This window comes from Erpetoichthys calabaricus, chromosome 9 (genome assembly GCF_900747795.2).
Source record: "Erpetoichthys calabaricus chromosome 9, fErpCal1.3, whole genome shotgun sequence".
Classification (NCBI taxonomy): Eukaryota; Metazoa; Chordata; class Cladistia; order Polypteriformes; family Polypteridae; genus Erpetoichthys; species Erpetoichthys calabaricus.
In genome coordinates, this window is record NC_041402.2 from 134,002,085 (window position 1) to 134,020,857 (window position 18,773).

Below are 18,773 nucleotides of genomic sequence, written 5' to 3' on the forward strand. Positions count from 1 at the left end.
GCACATTCTGTGCACATTACAAAGGCATGGCTGCATAGGAAGAGGTTGCAGGTGTCCGACTGCTGTCTTGATCTGTCCTCAACTGAGAAAGTGTGGTGCATTTTAAACCCAAAATACGATAAAGAAGAACCCATACTGTTGTACACCTTAAGACATGTTTGCAAGAATGGTACAAAATTAAACCTGAAACACTCAATAAATTGGGGTATTTTGCACCTAAATGTTTATTAAGAAGTATGAGAAGATAAGGCAACGTTATAATGTGATAAATGCTTTACTCTATGATTTTTTTTGGGTTACGTTGCAAGTATCAAAATCAAAATAAGTGTTTATTTTTGAAAAAAATAAAAAATAAAAATCTCTAGTTGTAACATCTAATTATTGGTTGTCACATAGTTTTTAGGTCAAAGATCATTTACTACCATTGACTAATCACTGCTTTCTGCTTTATTTGAAATATCCATACTGTCCCAACTAAATCCATCGCTGTGGAAGGAAATTACTTCGAAGGTGACAGTAGCCACTACTGCACAGATACACACACATTTTTTTTCTACAGGATCATTCCAGGAATTAAATTGTCATACCTCATGTGTTTTTTTTCCTGTGTGTACAGTTTGCATACCAGTGCCACCTGCTGGCTCAGAGCAAACGAAACACACACACATGTAAATTTATATATGCACATGTAAATACATACAGTATATATACTGTACATATGCTACTGTTACAGTATGGATCATTCTTGGTCTGTTTCCTTTTGCCTTTCTGCCACTAGCTCCAAACACCACCATCTTACCAGAATGATTCTTGTCACTATGTGTTGTGACAAATTACTGGGCTGTTAATGAGGTGTCAGGCATGAAGGGAACATTAAAAAATAAGAGAGAAGGCCAGTCTCAACACAGACATTTTAGAGAAGAAAAACATGCATAAGTGTCAGTGTGGGACTGGAAGTGCTATATACGTTTGCACTAACATAGGTAAAACAGAGTTGCAGCCTCAGTGGAGTGGTGCAGTGCTACCTTTAGAGGAATGCCCAGTCCTTTAATCACAGTTAAGTCGAGAAAGTAATACCATCTTGAATCATCTTTTCCATCCAAGACAGCCAACAGCTGCTAAACTGTCTTGAAGACTTGGCCCTATAAATTAATTATTGTAGCTCAAGGGTACAGGGGTACTTGAGGTCTCCCCAGAGTGTGAGCTGGGATACGGCTTAATGCTAAGGAGTAAGTTCACTTAAGCAACATTATCTGTTTGAGTGTCGAGTTGGAGGTGAGCTGTGACAATAATTCAATTAGGAGTAAGTCAGTAGCCAGAAGTGGATGTGCCACTTCATGGGACAGTCCAGGGTTCAATGCCTGTGTAGTCAGGCTCAAATAGCAAAAATTCTCTGTTTATTTATTTATTTTTTTGGTACAGTGTTTCTGTTTTTTCTTTTATCACTCCCTTATGTTTATTTCCAATATTACATATAGTTTAACAAACAATTTTACTGCTTTATTGCTTTTATTTCCTTCTGAGGATTTAGAGGTGCACTGAGAGTCCCTTCATTCCTACTTAGATAATTTTTTGAAATGGTGCAGTTTTTGTTTAGCTGTAATAAAATTTTGCCTGATCTCCATGTACAACTGCTACTATTATAAAGTCCAGGAAAGCTTGTACGAATGTAGACTTTGTTTTTATGTTTTTATATTTCTGCTGCTGTATACATGTGAATTTCCCCTTCTGATTAATAAAGTTAATCTAATCTAATCTAATCTAATCTAATCTAGTCTAGTCTAGTCTAGTCTAGTCTAATCTACTCTAATGAATCATGCAAAATATGTTTTACAGTCTTAATTCCCCAAGGCTTACTACAACCAAAAATATTATTTTTTATGTTACCCCATATACTTTGTAGTGATGGCCAAGAGTAATTTTTAATCTTGCGTTTTTATGAAGAGAAAATAAGTTTGACATAATAGAAAACAATAGTGCTCAGTACTGTAAAATCGCATTAATGAAGGCTCACGTGGACCAAGTTTATCTTTGTTAATGGAATAGTGGATTGTAAGGCATAAAGAACCATACGATGGGTGGTAGTGCAGCAAAAAATGCATGTGGTATAAATTGTGGATTATTAGCATGATACCTAATGGCAGCTCTATATTTAAAGACAACTTTATTTTTCAGATTGTCATCATTGACTGCTAACTAATATTCTGTACGTGACAATATGAACATTTTCGAAGCTGCAGTATTTCTCTGTGGACTCCAAGGTAATTAAAAATAAATAAATATGTACTTATAATTATGCTTCCTGAGGAATTATAGATTTGGGAAAATGTGTATTAATAATCTGTTGACAGTTATAGATTTATAAATCATGATTTTAAAACCGTGAACTATAAAATAGTGAATATTAAAACATAATTAATGCATTGATTCTAGTTCCTTGTAACCATAATTGGATTAGTTGAATTTGAGAATGTATATATGCATGTACATTTGTATGGAGTTATCTTAAAGAATTCTTTTGCAGATAAGGAGGAACTCTTAATGGATAGGTTTGCTTTTTTCTAGTCAGTTATTTCTAAACAACCTTGATGTATATGCATTTGCTACATGAAATTATGTTCTAAAGTTAAGCTTTTTGTATAGATTTAAAAAAAATACATAGCCATTTTATAATGGAGCCTATGGGGCATGGGCCATTCAGAAAACAACAGCCTAAAAACTTACAGAATACATTCATTTATCAAGCCAGGAAAATTGCCAAGCAACCGTTCATCCCCAGAGACTTTTGAGGTTTCCTCTCAAGGGACAAAATCACACTAAACTGTTCATCAGTGAAATCTTTGTAAGTGGTGTACATGTGTACATGCAGTCTACCCAACAAAACAAAGCCTCCAGCTATTCTTTACTTGATGTATCTCTAGTTTAATCAGAAAGCATAGCATAAAAACCACCTTGAATGATTAATGGAACCTTTCTTGGAATGTCATGAGAAATCAGATAGACAAGTTTGCTAATTATGTCATGAGGCATGTATTTCCTCTCTACCAACTAACATTTAATATCGAAGCAGTCCTTGGCCCACAGTAATGGCTCATTTCTATCTATGGCAATACCTTGAATTATTAGAAAACAAACAGATATTAGCTGTTTCATTATCATATCTCTACGGTGGGTTGGCACCCTGCCCGTGATCTGTTCCTGTCTTGCACCCTGTGTTGGCTGGGATTGGCTCCAGTAGACCCCCGTGATCCTGTGTTAGGATATAGCGGGTTGGAAAATGGATGGATGAATGGATTATCATCTCTTGATTGAACTTCTGCTTTATCTTTTAAATGGGTATCTAATTGTGTTGCTATGCAAGGCTGCTGAGACACATACATTTAAAAGTGGACTATGACATCTATATGGTGTTTGTAAGAACATTTTTTCAATTTTGGAAATTGTCTGTTGCAAATGCAGATTCTACTTTTTTAACTGTCTGAAGAAAATGTAGATTTTGCTTTTTTGTTCATTCCTACATCATTCAATACACAGAACCAGCATTGTGTGCAAAGAAGCTATAACTATGTTTCACACAGTGTTAGCCATCTAAAGTCTATAAACCATTTGTGACAACCCAGTTTCTTGTACCTTATTTGTTTCTTTAAGAAGAGTACCTTGGTTGATGAAATGCAACATTCTTGAAAACAATTTATCTGGCCATGTGGATCTTAGGGGCAAGAGAGGAGGGCAGGACTAATGGCAATGGAAGAATGCACTGCATTCTCAGTTGTGGTAGGAACAAAGAAATCTACATGAATGTTAACTTTACTGTCTTTGGTCTATTTTGTTTTTAAAAAATGGTAATTGGTTTCGGAGCTCTTCATCACATTTAACAACATCAGATAATCTGGGTTATTTTTAATTTCCTCCATATTTCTCTTATTGATCATGAACTCACCAAACTACAGAAAGAGCCTGTTCAATTTTAATAAAGTGATTGGCATGTATACAGGATACAATGAAAATTCTTATTTGCATGCTTGGTGAACAAGTGATACTTCACCATTCCATGCAATTCTTGCTTTACAGATTATGTAAGATATAATAACACAAAACACAACAAGTCAATAATAAGTTCTACAGTTCATGCCAACAATTATATCCTTTGCCTGAAGGGGCATGTTTTAATTGGCAATTAGGGCTCACAAGTGACCTGGGGCCTCATGTATAACGCCGTGCGTAGAACTCACACTATAACATGGCGTAAGCACAAAAGCGGGATTGTGTGTACGCACAGAAAAATCCAGATGCAGGAATCTGTGCGCACGCATACTTTCACGTTCTTCCACTACATAAATCCCGATTTGCGTGAAAAGTAACGCACGTGCACGCGCCTTCTGTCCCGCCCCAACTCCTCCCAGAATTACGCCTCTTTGAATATGCAAATCAATATAAATAGCCTTCTGTGAAAAGACAATGGGAAAAGCACAGGGGAAAATATAAGAATTTCAGCGAATACCAAGTGGAGGCAAAGAAAAAACATACTATTTGTTGGTTTAAACAGTGGTATAATCAACAAAAGGAAGCTGATCGAGTGACAGAGTGTCGGAGAAACTCGAAGGCTCAAATTCACAAAGTCGCACAGTGCCTGAAATAAAAAAGAAATCACATATCAAAGTCGCCGTGAAAAAGCGACTCGTAGCCCACCGTCTGAGTGTCATATGAAAGCTTATTAGGGTACAGACAAAAAAAAGGCACACAGTGGGGGAAAAAGCACGAAATGTCAACTTTAATCTCGAAATTTCCACTTTAATCACATAGTTTATTTTGCCATTAAAGTAGAACATCATAAACTTCATCTTAAAATCGTTTAATTTACTAGTTTCTCAAATCCCATTTTAACTAAAGTGGCATGTTAAATGCTTTGTTCTGTATTTGATCTTCTATGTGCTCTATGTGTATGAATCACTACCTGCTTTTTAAACGGGCTTTCTCTTTCTCCGACAGGACACATAATCCATTACATTCTTGATATTACAGCTCTCTGAATAATTAAAATACTGAGATGTATACGTGATATCTTTTTCATGATGATAGGAATGAAAGCATGTTATTAAACATGGGAACACGGTGGCGCAGTGCTTGTTCATGTCTCACGCAAGAGGCTTGCTGCACCATGCGCAACCTTCAATGAAATAATTTATCACAGCAGTACTGTCTCTTTCAAACGTACTAACCTCCAATTCCTGTCCTTACTTTTCTTTCTCCAAAAACTCAATCGCCACACAATAAGCTATGTAATAGACGTGAAGCCATCTGTAAGCTTAGAACTTCGATTCTTCAAAACTTTTAAGGAACATTGAAATATCTTAGTAGTACGTATTAATTATTATATCCGTCTATCTTTCCAGTGTCGCGTCAGCACCAGCAAGAATACAGCGCAAGGCAGGAACAATTACTGAACTAGCTAGCGCTGCGGCACCGTGTCCTCACATGTTTAATTATTAACAATACAGATTATTTAAATGAAGTTAAAGTTTTATCTGTATAATATAATCAACATGTTTTGCTGCATTTCCTCTTAGAAATGAATACCGTCATCACATGTAAATTCGCGCTTTATAAAGTGGCGCAGGTTGTGCAATATTATAACTGTAGTGCAAGTTTACAGTGGGGTAATTGTACTTATAAGTCCAAACATTTCTACAAGGAGCACTTGATGGACTGATTTAGTGCGTTTAGAGTTATTGGGATGAAACTGTTTCTAAACCGCGAAGTCCGTACAGGAACTAAAGCGTTTGCTGTGGCTCAGGCAGCATCTGCTTCATGCTGTATACCGATAATTCTCTTTCCAATCAGCTGCTGCTGTGATTTCCCACTCAGATACAGTGATATAAATACTCCGAGTGGTGCAGTGAGAGTAATGTGGAAAAAGATGATCTGCTGTGGCAACCCTTAACGGGATCAGCTGAAAGAAGATGCAGTGAGAGTTACAACGCTAAAGCAGTTATGGTATTTGGAATACTATGGCTATTCCCTGGACCATTATATTGCTGCAGGTTAATTACAATCAGATGCATTACACTAATAAACAATATGCAGTTAATTTCAGTGTATTTATAAAGCCGCGCCAGGAATGTGGATTTAAGAAAGAAAGGGTGATCACACAGGAACAGTAGCACTGCTTTGACACTGGGTGCCGCCAGTCTGCAAAACCGGGCGGATAAATTGCGTACGCCAAGGAATGAGTTACCGTGGAAATGTGCGTGGCTTTACGCCAAGTTTAGGTTTTATACATCGCGATTTGAGTGTGGAAACGTTCGTACGCAACATTTCTGTGCGTACGCACCGTTTATACATGAGGCCCCTGGTCATGTGGGCCTCAGTTAGCCTTTTAATACTAGAATTACCAATGCTTACGAAAAAACTTGTAAATCCGGCCCACCTTAAATCCGCTCGCACCTCTCCATTCAGAGTCTTTTGTCTTGTAAATGTGTCGATATGCCCAAGGAACAAGCAGCCTGGTATCCCATCCTCCCTCCACAGCAGAAAATGCAAAAAGCTCTCCCAACTGAAGCCTTGTTTACCAGGGAGTCAGGTACCAAGAGCTGTATATGCTAAAAAATATATTGTTATTTGGAACACATGCATTTCATGTGTGTTCTGTGTCTACAAAGATCTATGTAAGTGTAGCATGACAGAAATGTTGAACACATACTGTATCTAAGACACCAACTTTTTTCATGTTTTAGTACTAACAACAAAATCTTAACATGAAGTGTATAATGTGTGAAGACTCAAGTCCAAATATTAAATAAGAACTTTCACAAAAGGTACAAATATAACAGAACAAGTGTGCTTGTTGGCGATACGTTGGCGAGCTCTGTAAGCCGTGCTGTTTCGTTGAAGGACAGATGTGGGACAGACTGACTGGCAGGATGACGCCAGACCTCATCCTGCATCGAAACTGTGCCATCTGTCGCCTTTACACCTGGTGCAGCTGCGTTGTTCTTATATGCAAGTGGATGTTTCTTGAGGGAAGGGCTTCTGTCCTCTTTCTCCAATCTGAGTTCACCACTGTTATAGCTCGTCTTTATTTGAAAACAATAGTGTCAGATCGGGCAAGCGTGAAGGCGACTGAGAGAATAAAACTGAATAAAAAAAAATGCTAACCTTTACAAGTACCATACATTTACACCGGCTGATACAGACTCAAATCAAACGTATGTTTTTATTGTATAATAGTAAGAATAAGAGCAGCTCACTACTCAAAACATTTATTCTGTGACATTTGAAGACTCGAACTGGTGAGCTTTTGAATAGGAGTCAGCAGCTCTAACCACTGTACTACCACAACAGTCGCTACAAGGACGTACACTAATGAGATTTATTTTTCTCCGGTTATAGTCTTGAATAAAAGCACACTTGTTCTGTTATATTTGTACCTTTTGTGAAAGTGGTTATTTGATATTTGGACTTCAGTCTTCACACTTTATACACTTCATGTCAAAATTTTGTCGTTTGCACTAAAACATGGAAAAAGTTTGTTTTAGGTATGTGTTCAACATTTCTGTCATGCTACACTTGCATAGATCTTTGTAGACACGGAACACACATGAAATGCATGTGTTCCAAATAGCGTTATATTTTTTAGCATATACACCTCTAGGTACCTGACTCCTTGATAAAGAAAGCTTCAGTTGGGAGAGCTTTTTGCAGTTTCTGCAGCAGTGGAGGGGATGGGATAGCAGGCTGCTTGCTCCTTGGGCTTATCGACACATTTACAAGACAAAAGACGCTGAATGGAGAGGTGCGAACAGATTTAAGGTGCGCCGGATTTACATGTTTCTTCGTAAGCTTGGTAATTCTAGTGTTAATTAGACAACTGCTGCCTTTGCCACTTTGCTGTTGTATTAGTTATTACCCTCCTTTTTTCTTTGTAAGTCTGTGGTCTTTTAACTGTCCTGAACATTGGATTTCACTGGTCTTGACTTTTACTTTGTTGTTTCTAATTAGAATATATATAATATATAATAATATATATATATTAAGTGTATAAAAATAAAATTTAGAATGTAAAATAAAATAAAATGCAGCTCATAAAATTTGCATATTTTACGTATAGGTATGATTTATGCTACTTTCTTATCATTATTATTCTATATTAGTGTTACCATGAATGATTTGTGAAATTATAATAGAAAAACCTGTCATACAATGTAGCAGTCATTTATGTAATTTTATATAAAGATACTAGCTGAAACTATCCAGTATAGCCCCGGGGTTCTTATGTCTAGAACATCAGCATTTGTGGAAATGTGAAATTGAAACAATAATATATTCAGATTAATTCAGTGACATTTAATTTGCAAATTCAAGGGTATCATTTTGTTCTTGTTTACTAAGTATATATGCATTCAATATACATGAATGTATACACATTATGTATTTTTAATTTTCTCCTCTAATGCGTAAATGTGTAAATATTTTGGCATGCCTATTCTGGACCAAGCAACATACAGTTAACTATGGGAAAAGCAGGGACTTTCTAAGTTAATGCCTGTTACCCTGAGTGACAGTTCTTGAGCCTTATTTAGAGTCATAGCAAATGCAAGTTGCACTGGATCTTGCAGTCGCTTAAAATCAAAAGGCACATCAGTGGGTATCATAAGAATGCGTTGAATAAACAGATCTTATCCTTTAGCACTACCATTTAAAATGATCACTTCCAAGCAAAATTAAGTAATGACCCCCAATACAATACCTACATTTTTTATGTGGAAATTCATAAAAACAATTTAAGATTCGTAATCTGCATCTCAGAATAAAACAATTTAAGATTTGTAATCTGCAACCCAAATATTTTTAAAGAAACAGTATCTACATTTTTCATGTGTCAAGGCAATGAGATTAATGAGATTGAGTTTGGGTGTGTTGGGTGTCCAGGTTTATTGGTAGCCTATCTTGCCTGTAGGCTACAGAGTAACTATGCAAAATCTGGTCCTGATCAGTCAAAGGGATTAGAATTGCACAGGGAACATAGAGACAGATATACAGACATTCTGTTTTATGTATATACTGTAGATATACTGTGCATGTATCTGTTGTGACACTAGAGGGGACTGTCGCTCCTCTAACCCAACAGACAGACAGACAGCTCAGGACACCAGGTAAAAGTACTACAAAGTATTTTAATTCTTTTTCTTCCTTTATAAATAGTGCCCTTAAGCACCACAGCCACTATACACAGGCAAGTAAATACACTAATAACACATATCATTCTATCTCTGTCTCCCCACACCTCTCAGCAAGCGTTGTCTACTACCTCCCGACTATGGCTCATTTGCTGGGTCTTGATCTGGAAGTGGTTCTGTTCTTTCTCCCACCGGATTTGCCACCACTTCCGGGTCAGATGGAGAATCCCAGTTCTTTAATCGGTCCGGAAGTACTTCGGGACTTCCGTCCTAATGACTTTATACTTCTGGGCTATGGGGAATACCTGACTCCCCAGGTTCTCTTGCAGCATCCCCTGGTGACACCCAAGGTACCCAGCAGGGCTGTGGTATAAAACCACATGTCTCATGGTACACAGTGGGAATTTGGAGCACCACTACACTGCAGGGAAGCTGCCATCTAACATCCTGGGGAAAGTATTGTCCCAAAATGGTTGCCTTGCCCCATCTTTCCATTATATGGGCGTCCCAGATGGGTTGAGCTGCCGGCCGACTATTACACTGTATAATATGTCCTTATGATGCCTCATCAGTGGAGGGTGAACTAACTGAAACAAAGATGAAATCAAGAAAAATGTAGTTATGAATGTCACTGATTTGTATTTTTATATTTTCAAAGATTTTAATCAAACATATTATCATTTATTTTTTAAAACCTGTATTCTCTTTGTAAATTTAAACTACAATTATGCAATTACTATGTTACATTGTTTTTATATATATATATATATACACACACACACTGTACTGTATATATATACAGTATATATATATATATATATATAATTTTTGTTTACATTTTTTGTAAATAACACATGCACACCTCCAAAATGCATACATTATTTTACCTTGTATCTGTAGTAAACTGATAGTTTTCTTTGGCATCATATACAAGAATTGATAAATTCATTAAAACAAATATATAGTCCACATAAAATTTATATTATTGTCAACATATAAACCAATTCATAATACATTTAAACTACCAGAAATTTAGGTTATCCAATATCAAAGGGTAAAATAGCAATAGCTCTACATTTATGAAACTCATATGTCATACAATTGGCTACGTAATTTACAGCTTTGCGTAGGGCAGCAAAAATGCTAGCGCTCCAACCATACAGGGTCTGCTTTACAGCTGCTGTTTTCTGGGAAACTCATGCAGCGACAGTGGAATGGAGACGACATTTGCTCCAGCCTGGGGGAATCGCTACTGCTGCTGCTGCTGCTACTGCTGCATGCACAAATCCAGGGTGCTCAGCTGATTTCCCAGCCCAGTGACTTTATGCAGAATAAATTAACTTGTCTATTCTAATTTGTCATTGATGTTTATTTCACATAATTTGATTTATAATGTTAATTCTGCACACAAAAGTTTTGATGTTCATTTCACGCATACATTTTTAGATAATTTAATTAACTATTTTTATTTTATTTTATGCTCTAATTTGTATTTTAATGTAGTGACTTTTTGTCATTTTTTGCACTCATGTTTTATTTCACACATTTTGTGATAATTTTATGTATTTGTTTTGTAACGTTAATTTAACAACCTTTTTCATTGTATGCACTTTTTAAAAATGCTTTGTTAATTTTAAGCAATCATTTTTGTGTTCATGTATTGAAATAATTAGGTTTAGAAAATTAAGGAAATTTAATATGACTAATCCAAATTAATGTCTTTTTTCCAGCATTCTTGTCAGGAGTAGTTACAGCTCAAGAAACCCATATAGGTATTTTTCTTTCCTTCTTCTCTCTTGAAATGAACAATAATTTATTCCAATTTAAATAAAAAAGTAAAAATATTTTTTATAGTTAATAGTCTTACATTTCAAGAAAACTGCACAATGAAAGCCACTGAAAATATCAAAATGTATTTTACTTTTACATAGTACAAAGAAAAGGATAAATCAAAGAAGGACACAAAACAATAAACAAAAGCAATTTTAAAAACTGCATTCCCATTAAACCTAATTGCATAGGTTGCTTTCATCTTCATTTGTCCATTTTCTAAGAACCCAAAAGCACACTACACTCTCACCACCAATGTGTCTCTGTTTCTGTTGGTGTTTGTCATGACTCACCTATCACACTCCACTGTCACAGAGTGCTCTTACCCTAACCCTAACCCTTACAGGACTTTCTCTAGTGATGGTTAACTTATCTCTACATTTTATTAGTTCATTGTTCTCTTCTTTCAGGGTTAATTCATCTCAGGTGTATTTATTTTGCTAACATTTGAACAAAAAGGTTGTTAAGATGAAAGAAAAAAAATCACTTTGATGTCCTAATATAAGCTAGATAATTTTTAGTTTCTTTGTTACACCTTGCCTGATGAAGGGGCCTTAGCTGCCTTGAAAGCTTGCATTTGTAATCTATTTAATTAGCCAATAAAAGGTGTCATTTCACCCTACTTTCTCCAAGATAGATAGATAGATAGATAGATAGATAGATAGATAGATAGATAGATAGATAGATAGATAGATAGATAGATAGATAGATACTTTATTAATCCCAAGGGGAAATTCATATACTCCAGCAGCAGCATACTGATACAAAAAACAATATTAAATTAAAGATTGAGACAATGTAGGAAAAAAACAGACAATAACTCTTGTATCAATCTATGGCTAACACGGTACAACACTCTTAACCCACAGGTGAGGTTCAGGGCTGGGCCTAGCCAAGTCCTGCACATATCTCTGGAGTCAGGGACAGACTGCTATGGTTATAAAGCAAACAGATTAGCTCTCCACTTAGTAATCCTTGGTGTCCTTGCCACTGAGCCCTGACTTGCCCTTAAGGGGCGTGGCTTTCAATGTGACTTCTGCAATAAAGTAAGTTGGTAATGCTCATTTAATGTCTCACCAAAATATGGTACCGTGATTAGTCCACGTAAATAAGATTTCATTTTATATATGAGACAAAAATGGTTCTATAAGCCACCTTCCCTTACATTAATGCGGAACGATGTCAGCTGTTCAAAGTGGAATCTCTCTGCTGTCACCTGTCATCCAGTGGAGCTAAGGTAACCTTCTTATTTTTTTTACTTTTTGTCTTGACCTGCATCTCTAGCTTTGACTTGTTTTTCCTCTTTATTGTATATCATCATTTTATTCCATCAGAGAGTTTTTGGAACCAAGATTTTTCATGTTTAATTTGGAGTTCTCTTTTCTGGGTTACAAATTGGTGCTGGATTTTGGCAATCCAAACATAAAACACTCAGTTTGTCTTAGTAAAAGGGCAGGTGCATACATATGTATTTAATTACAAACTGGTACAAGTGAGATATTCCAAAGGGTAAGATGTTTATTTCTACTTGAAAGTTGTATTCACATGATTTTGGTATTATTTTCATTTCTTGTGGGTTTCTTTTTGTCAGGACCTACAGATGTTTTACCAGCTACAGCAGAGGACCAGCTCTCTCCAGGTGCGTGAAATAATTTTATAAATTAATATCAGCTTTCAAAAAGCTTTAATTGTAGTTGTAAAGATTATAGAACCTAGATTAACTCCCTCATGCCTGACCCTTTAAATGGAAAGACTGGGAAAATGACTCAGGAATACTGAGGAGCTATTGATTGTACCAAGATTTTATATGGCAAAACTGTAGTGAGAAAAGGTTCAAAGTACATCAAGGAAATAAACTACAGAAAAGGGCAAAAACAGATATCTTTGGCCAGAGCTCATTGAACTTAGAGCATGAAGCATAGGAAAGGCAATTCAAAGAAAGTGAGAGATAGAAACAGCAGGTAGGTATAAGTTAAAAAGAGAGCTAGATCAGGAATGGGGAATACTGTTCCATAACTAGACTGGGTTCCTAACAACTTTTAAAGAGGGTATCAAAGGAATCTTTCTTTCACTGTATGGCATTTTATTGGCTGAAACATTAATGCATTTATGCACAAATTTGTAATGGTAATTTTGGTAACAGTTTAATATTTCTATAGATTTAGACTTCTCCAGCAATCAAAGGTTCCTTAAGCCGCTCATGGAATTTCATGTTATGGTTGGATATTGCTCCATTTATGTAACATGTGCTGGCCTGGGAACAAGGCTGTCGTGGCACTGCATGCAGTGATTAGCAACAGCCTGTGCTGTAATGTAGTTGGCAAGTCTGGCCCAGAAGATTTTTTTTTTCTCTGCATGCCATTTGTTAACTCTATCTCTCTCACTCTGGATTTGTTTTAGTCTTTTTTCTATTGAATACTCATTTTTATTTAATCAGAGTTATAATTATACAAGGCTGCAGATGAAGTGAGTGTGATCCCTTACTGACATTTTCAGTTACTATTTAAGTAACAGAACATAATGACAAAACACACTGTAATCAAATAAAGAGAATGTGGAAAATGCAATAATAGAGTATATTCCAAAGACAATCCAGAAAACTCAGTCCTCAACCCTCATTTGACTGAGAGAGCAATATAAAATAATAAAATAATTCTTTCTACAGTATATAGGAGTGTTTCCGGTCGCTGCTCTGTAGCAGACCTCTCAGTGCATCTCTCCGTGTTTTGTACCTTTTTTTTTGTTTTTTTTTTTTGGTATAGATATGTTTTATCTAACTGCCTTACCTTAACCTTTCTTATTTCTATTTGTATGTTTTATTTCATTCTGTCTGTTACTTGTTATTAGATGCAACTGAGAAGGCAAATTTCATGTTTTCCTGTGTAAACATGACTAAATAAAGAAACCTAACCTAACCTAACCTAATAGCATATATATATATATACGTATATATAATATATATATATATACTGTATATATATAAATATATATATATTATATATTACATTGTTTACTGTCAAATAATGCAAAAAGTACGCAACACGTGTTTCACTCTTATTTGGGCTCATCAGGCGTACACACTCCACTGCATCCCCTCATGGGGAATCGAACCTCAGAATCATAAAGGATTATCAGCCTGGATGGGTGGGCATCCCAAGTGGAAGGATTTTGTGTGTGTACACCAGTGTGTGACACCATGCTTCAGCCTTCTGTTTGGATACACACCAAGTTGCTTGGGAATTTTAATTGTGGAGGGCAGTCTTGCTGGGGTCCATGAGTGCCAACATGTGAAGTGTAAAAAAAATCTAAAACATAATAATTAAAGATAATTAAATTAATAGAATTCCCATGGGCTCACCACCTATGGGAGGGGCCAAGGAGGTCGGGTGCAGTGTGAGTTGGGTGGTGGCCGAAGGCAGGGACCTTGGCGGTCCGATCCTCGGCAACAGAAGCTGGCTTTTGGGACGTGGAATGTCACCTATCTGAAGGGGAAGGAGCCTGAGCTAGTGCGCGAGGTCGAGAGGTATAGTCGGGTTCACCTGGATGCACAGCTTGGACTCTGGAACCAATCTTCTTGAGAGGGGCTGGACTTTCTACCACTCTAGAGTTGCCCCCGGTGAGAGGCACAGAGCAGGTGTGGGCATACTTATTGCCCTCCGACTTGGATCCTGTTCATTGGGGTTTACCTCGGTGGACGAGAGGGTAGCCTCCCTCCGCCTTCAGGTCCTAACTGTTGTTTGTGCATATGCGCCAAACAGCAGTTTGGAGTACCCACCCTTTTTGGAGTCCCTGGAGGATGTGTAGAGGGCATACGTTCTGGGGACTCCCTTGTACTGCTGCGTGACTTCAATGCTCACATGGGCAATGACAGTGAGACTTGGAAGAGCATGATTGGGAGGAATGGCCCCCCTGATATGTACCCGAGCAGTGTTTTTTTATTTGACGTCTGTGCTCGTCACGGATTGTCCATAACAAACACCATGTTCAAGCATAAGGGTGTTCCTATGTGCACTTGGCACCAGGACACCCTAGGCCTCAGTTCAATGATCGACTTTGTGGTCGTGTCGTCGGACTTGTGGCCACATGTCTTGGACACTCGGGTGAAGAGAGGGGAGGAGCTGTCAACTGATCACCACCTGGTGGTGAGTTGGCTTCGATGGTGGGGGAGGATGCCGGTCAGGCCTAGTAGGCCCAAACGTGTTGTGAGAGTCTGCTGGGAACATCTGGCAGAGTCCCCTGTCAGAAGTAGCTTCAACCCCCATCTCCGGCAGAACTTCGACCACGTCCTGTGGGAGGTGGGGGATATTGAGTCCGAATGGGCCATGTTCCGTGCATCTGTTGTTGAGGCGGCTGACCAGAGCTGTGGCCGTAAGGTAGTCGGTGCCTGTCGTGGCAGCAATCCCCGAACCCGTTGGTGGACACCGGTGGTGAGGGATGCCGTCAAGCTGAAGAAGGAGTCCTACAGGACCCTTTTGTCCTGTGGGACTCTGGAGGCAGCTAATAGGTACCGGCAGGCGAAGCGGAATGCGGCTTCAGTGGTTGCTGAGGCAAAAACTCGGGCGTGGAAGGAGTTTGGGGAGGCCATGGAGAATGACTTTCGGACGGCTTTGAGGAGATTCTTGTCCACCATCCGGCGTCTCAGGAGGGGGAAGCAGTGCAGTGTCAACACTGTATATGGTGGGGATGGTGCGCTGCTGACCTCGACTTGGGACATTGTGGGTCACTGGGGGGAGTACTTCGAAGACCTCCTCAATCCCACTAACCTGCCTTCCAATGAGAAAGCAGATCCTGGGGACTTGGAGGTGGGCTCCCCCATCTCTGGGACTGAGGTCACCGAGGTGGTCAAAAACCTCCTTGGTGGCAGGGCCCCAGGGGTGGATGAGATACGCACGGAGTTCCTCAGGGTTCTGGATGTTGTAAGACTGTCTTGGTTGACACGCCTCTGCAACATCGCATGGACATAGGGGACGGTGCCTCTGGATTGGCAGACCGGGGTGGTGGTCCCCCTCTTTAAGAAGGGGGACTGGAGGGTGTGTTCCAACTACAGATGGATCATACTCCTCAGCCTCCCTGGAAAAGTCTATTCGGGGGTCCTGGAGAGGAGGGTCCATCAGATAGTCGAACCTCGGATTCAGGAGGAACAGTGTGGTTTTCATCCTGGTCGCAGAACAGTGGACCAGCTCTACACCCTTAGCAGGGTCCTGGAGGGTGCATGGGAGTTTGCCCAACCAGTCTACATGTGTTTTGTGGACTTGGAAAAGGTGTTCAGCCATGTTCCTCTGGGAATCCTGTGGGGGGTGCTCTGGGAGTATGGGGTACCGGACCCCCTGATAAGGGCTGTTCGGTCCCTGTACAACCGGTGTCAGATCTTGGTTCGCATTGCCGGCAGTAAGTCGAACCCATTTCCAGTGAGAGTTGGACTCCGCCAGGGCTGCCCTTTGTCACAGATTCTGTTCATAACTTTTATGGACAGAATTTCTAGGCACAGCCAGGGCGTTGAGGGGCTCCGGTTTGGTGGACTCAGGATTGGGTCACTGCTTTTTGCAGATGATGTTGTCCTGTTTGCTTCATCAGGCCATGACCTTCAGCTCTCTCTGGATCCATTTGCAGCTGAGTGTGAAGCGGCTGGGATGGGACTCAGCACCTCCAAATCCGAGACAATGGTCCTCAGCCGGAAAAGGGTGGAGTGCCCTCTCAGGGTTGGGGGTGAGATCCTGCCCCAAGTGAAGGAGTTCATGTATCTCGGGGTCTTGTTCATGAGTGAGGGAAGAATAGAGCGTTAGATCGACAGGCGGATCGGTGTGTCATCCGCAGTGATGCGGGCTCTGCATCGGTCTGTCGTGGTGAAAAAGGAGCTGAGCCGTAAGGCAAAGCTCTTAATTTACCATTCGATCTATGTTCCTACCCTCACCTATGGTCATGAGCTATGGGTAGTGACCGAAAGAATGAGATCGCGAATACAAGGGGCTGAAATGAGTTTCCTCCGCAGGGTGTCTGGGCTTTCCCTTAAAGATAGGGTGAGAAGCTCAGTCATCCAGGAGGGGCTCAGAGTAGAGCCGCTGCTCCTCCGCATCCGCAAGTCTAACCGGGAGGAGCCCCCTGGGAAGACCCAGGACACGCTGCAGGGACTATATCTCCCAGGTGGCCTGGGAATGCCTCTGTATTCCCCCGGAAAAGCTAGAAGAAGTGGCCGGGGAGAGGGAAGTCTGGGCATCTCTGCTCAAGCTGCTGCCCCTCGCGACCCGATCTCAGATAAGCAGAAGAAGGTGGATGGATAAATTAATGGATAATTAATTAGGGTATATTCAGAAATTATATGTAAGTTTGAGCTTTAATCAATTCTTTATTTACAATCCTCTTCTTCAGGATGGCTTGATGACAAACTGGATAGTGTTGTCACTCGAAGTTCAGTTTGACTCCTGTTGTTCATGTAGGTTTCTTTTAGATACTCTTATTTTCTCTTACAGTCCAAAGACATTAAAAATTAAGTTGGTCATTTGGGATTGAGCCTGGGGGGTTTAATTTGTCTCCTGCAATAGGCTAAAACCATCCAGATGATGCAAAGAATGTCCTAGTCTTCCTGGGATTCTATTCTGAATTAACCCAGTTAAAAGACATTAACAAGATAAACAGTCAGACAAAAGTGAGTATTGGTTGTCGTAGAGCTGAAAGTTGAAAAGCTGTGGGTGAATATTCACATTTGTGAAGAAAATTTGTGGAATCTCTCTTGGCAAACAAACAGGGTGCAACAAGACAGACAGAAGTTCCACATCCTTTTGTGCACACTTTCTCTCTAATATTAACCAATTTACAATATAGTCTATTTATATAAAGTGTAAAAGAAGTAGTCTCAACACATGAAAAAGGTTTGGGGCAGCCACCTGTATATTGTCCCTGGCTGCAAAAAGGGCAAAGAAAATATCAATGATGTGCTTCAGTTGATTTCCAAAACTGAACTGAACTTGTTAGGAAAAGATGACGGCTTTAAAAGCCAAAAGTAGAAGTGATGTCATCTAGCCAGAACCAGATGTGATGTCAGTCTGTCCGATTGAACCGGAAGTGACATCAGTCTGTGCGCTGGAGCTGGAATTTGGCCTGCAGAGATAACAGAGGTAGGGTTAGTGCTCCCCGCCACCCCCTGGCCTGGCGAGTAATTACCTCCACTTGGTCCATTCAGCTCCCTCCTAGTCGAACGTGTGTGACAAAAGGTATACCCCTTTGCCATGTGACTTTCTCTGTCCAAACAAATTGTTGCACCAAATCCATTGCTTTTCAACTAATCTGAATCATTTTCATTCAGTCAGGTTTCTGTTAATGATATAATGCACACATCTCTGTAATCGGCCTGAAAGCATGCTTGTGCTTGAAGTTCAGCCTCTCCATATTTAGTCTATTATGGTGTGAACACTGATTCAATGGAAAGGCTTCAGGTTAGCGTCAGAAGATGTGTTTCTCTGACAACATCTTTTCTGAGGTGTTTTGGAGTTTAAGTTATGATTTTGTTTTGCTTACTCCTTCGGGCTTGTGTAATTTTTTTAGAAGTCTTATTTTGTAGATCTCTGTGAGCAGACTACTGCTCTGTCCAAACTATATTTATTAATTTGTTCATAAAAGACCCTTTCTTCAGCCTAGGAAATATATTGTTGTTTTCAGTTCACTTTTTTAGAAAGATTAAAGTGATTGAAAGAAAAGTTCAGACCAAAAAATGTGTGATCCCAGAATAGCAGCAGATTATTTCCATGGCTGTCCAGCCAACAAAAATAAGCA

The 18,773-nt window shown here is 39.2% G+C and overlaps 1 protein-coding gene across 1 annotated transcript in view; it reads left to right on the forward strand.

Moving 5' to 3' along the window:
- The window catches only part of mfap5 (microfibril associated protein 5), a 49,212-nt gene that overhangs the window by 16,041 nt on the left and 14,398 nt on the right, over positions 1-18,773 (forward strand). The window contains exons 2-4 of the mRNA XM_028810182.2: positions 2,176-2,261; positions 10,907-10,948; positions 12,598-12,645. Of these exons, the coding sequence (XP_028666015.1) occupies positions 2,219-2,261; positions 10,907-10,948; positions 12,598-12,645 (133 nt within the window). The 5' untranslated portion in view covers positions 2,176-2,218. The remainder of the gene's footprint in view (positions 1-2,175; positions 2,262-10,906; positions 10,949-12,597; positions 12,646-18,773) is intronic.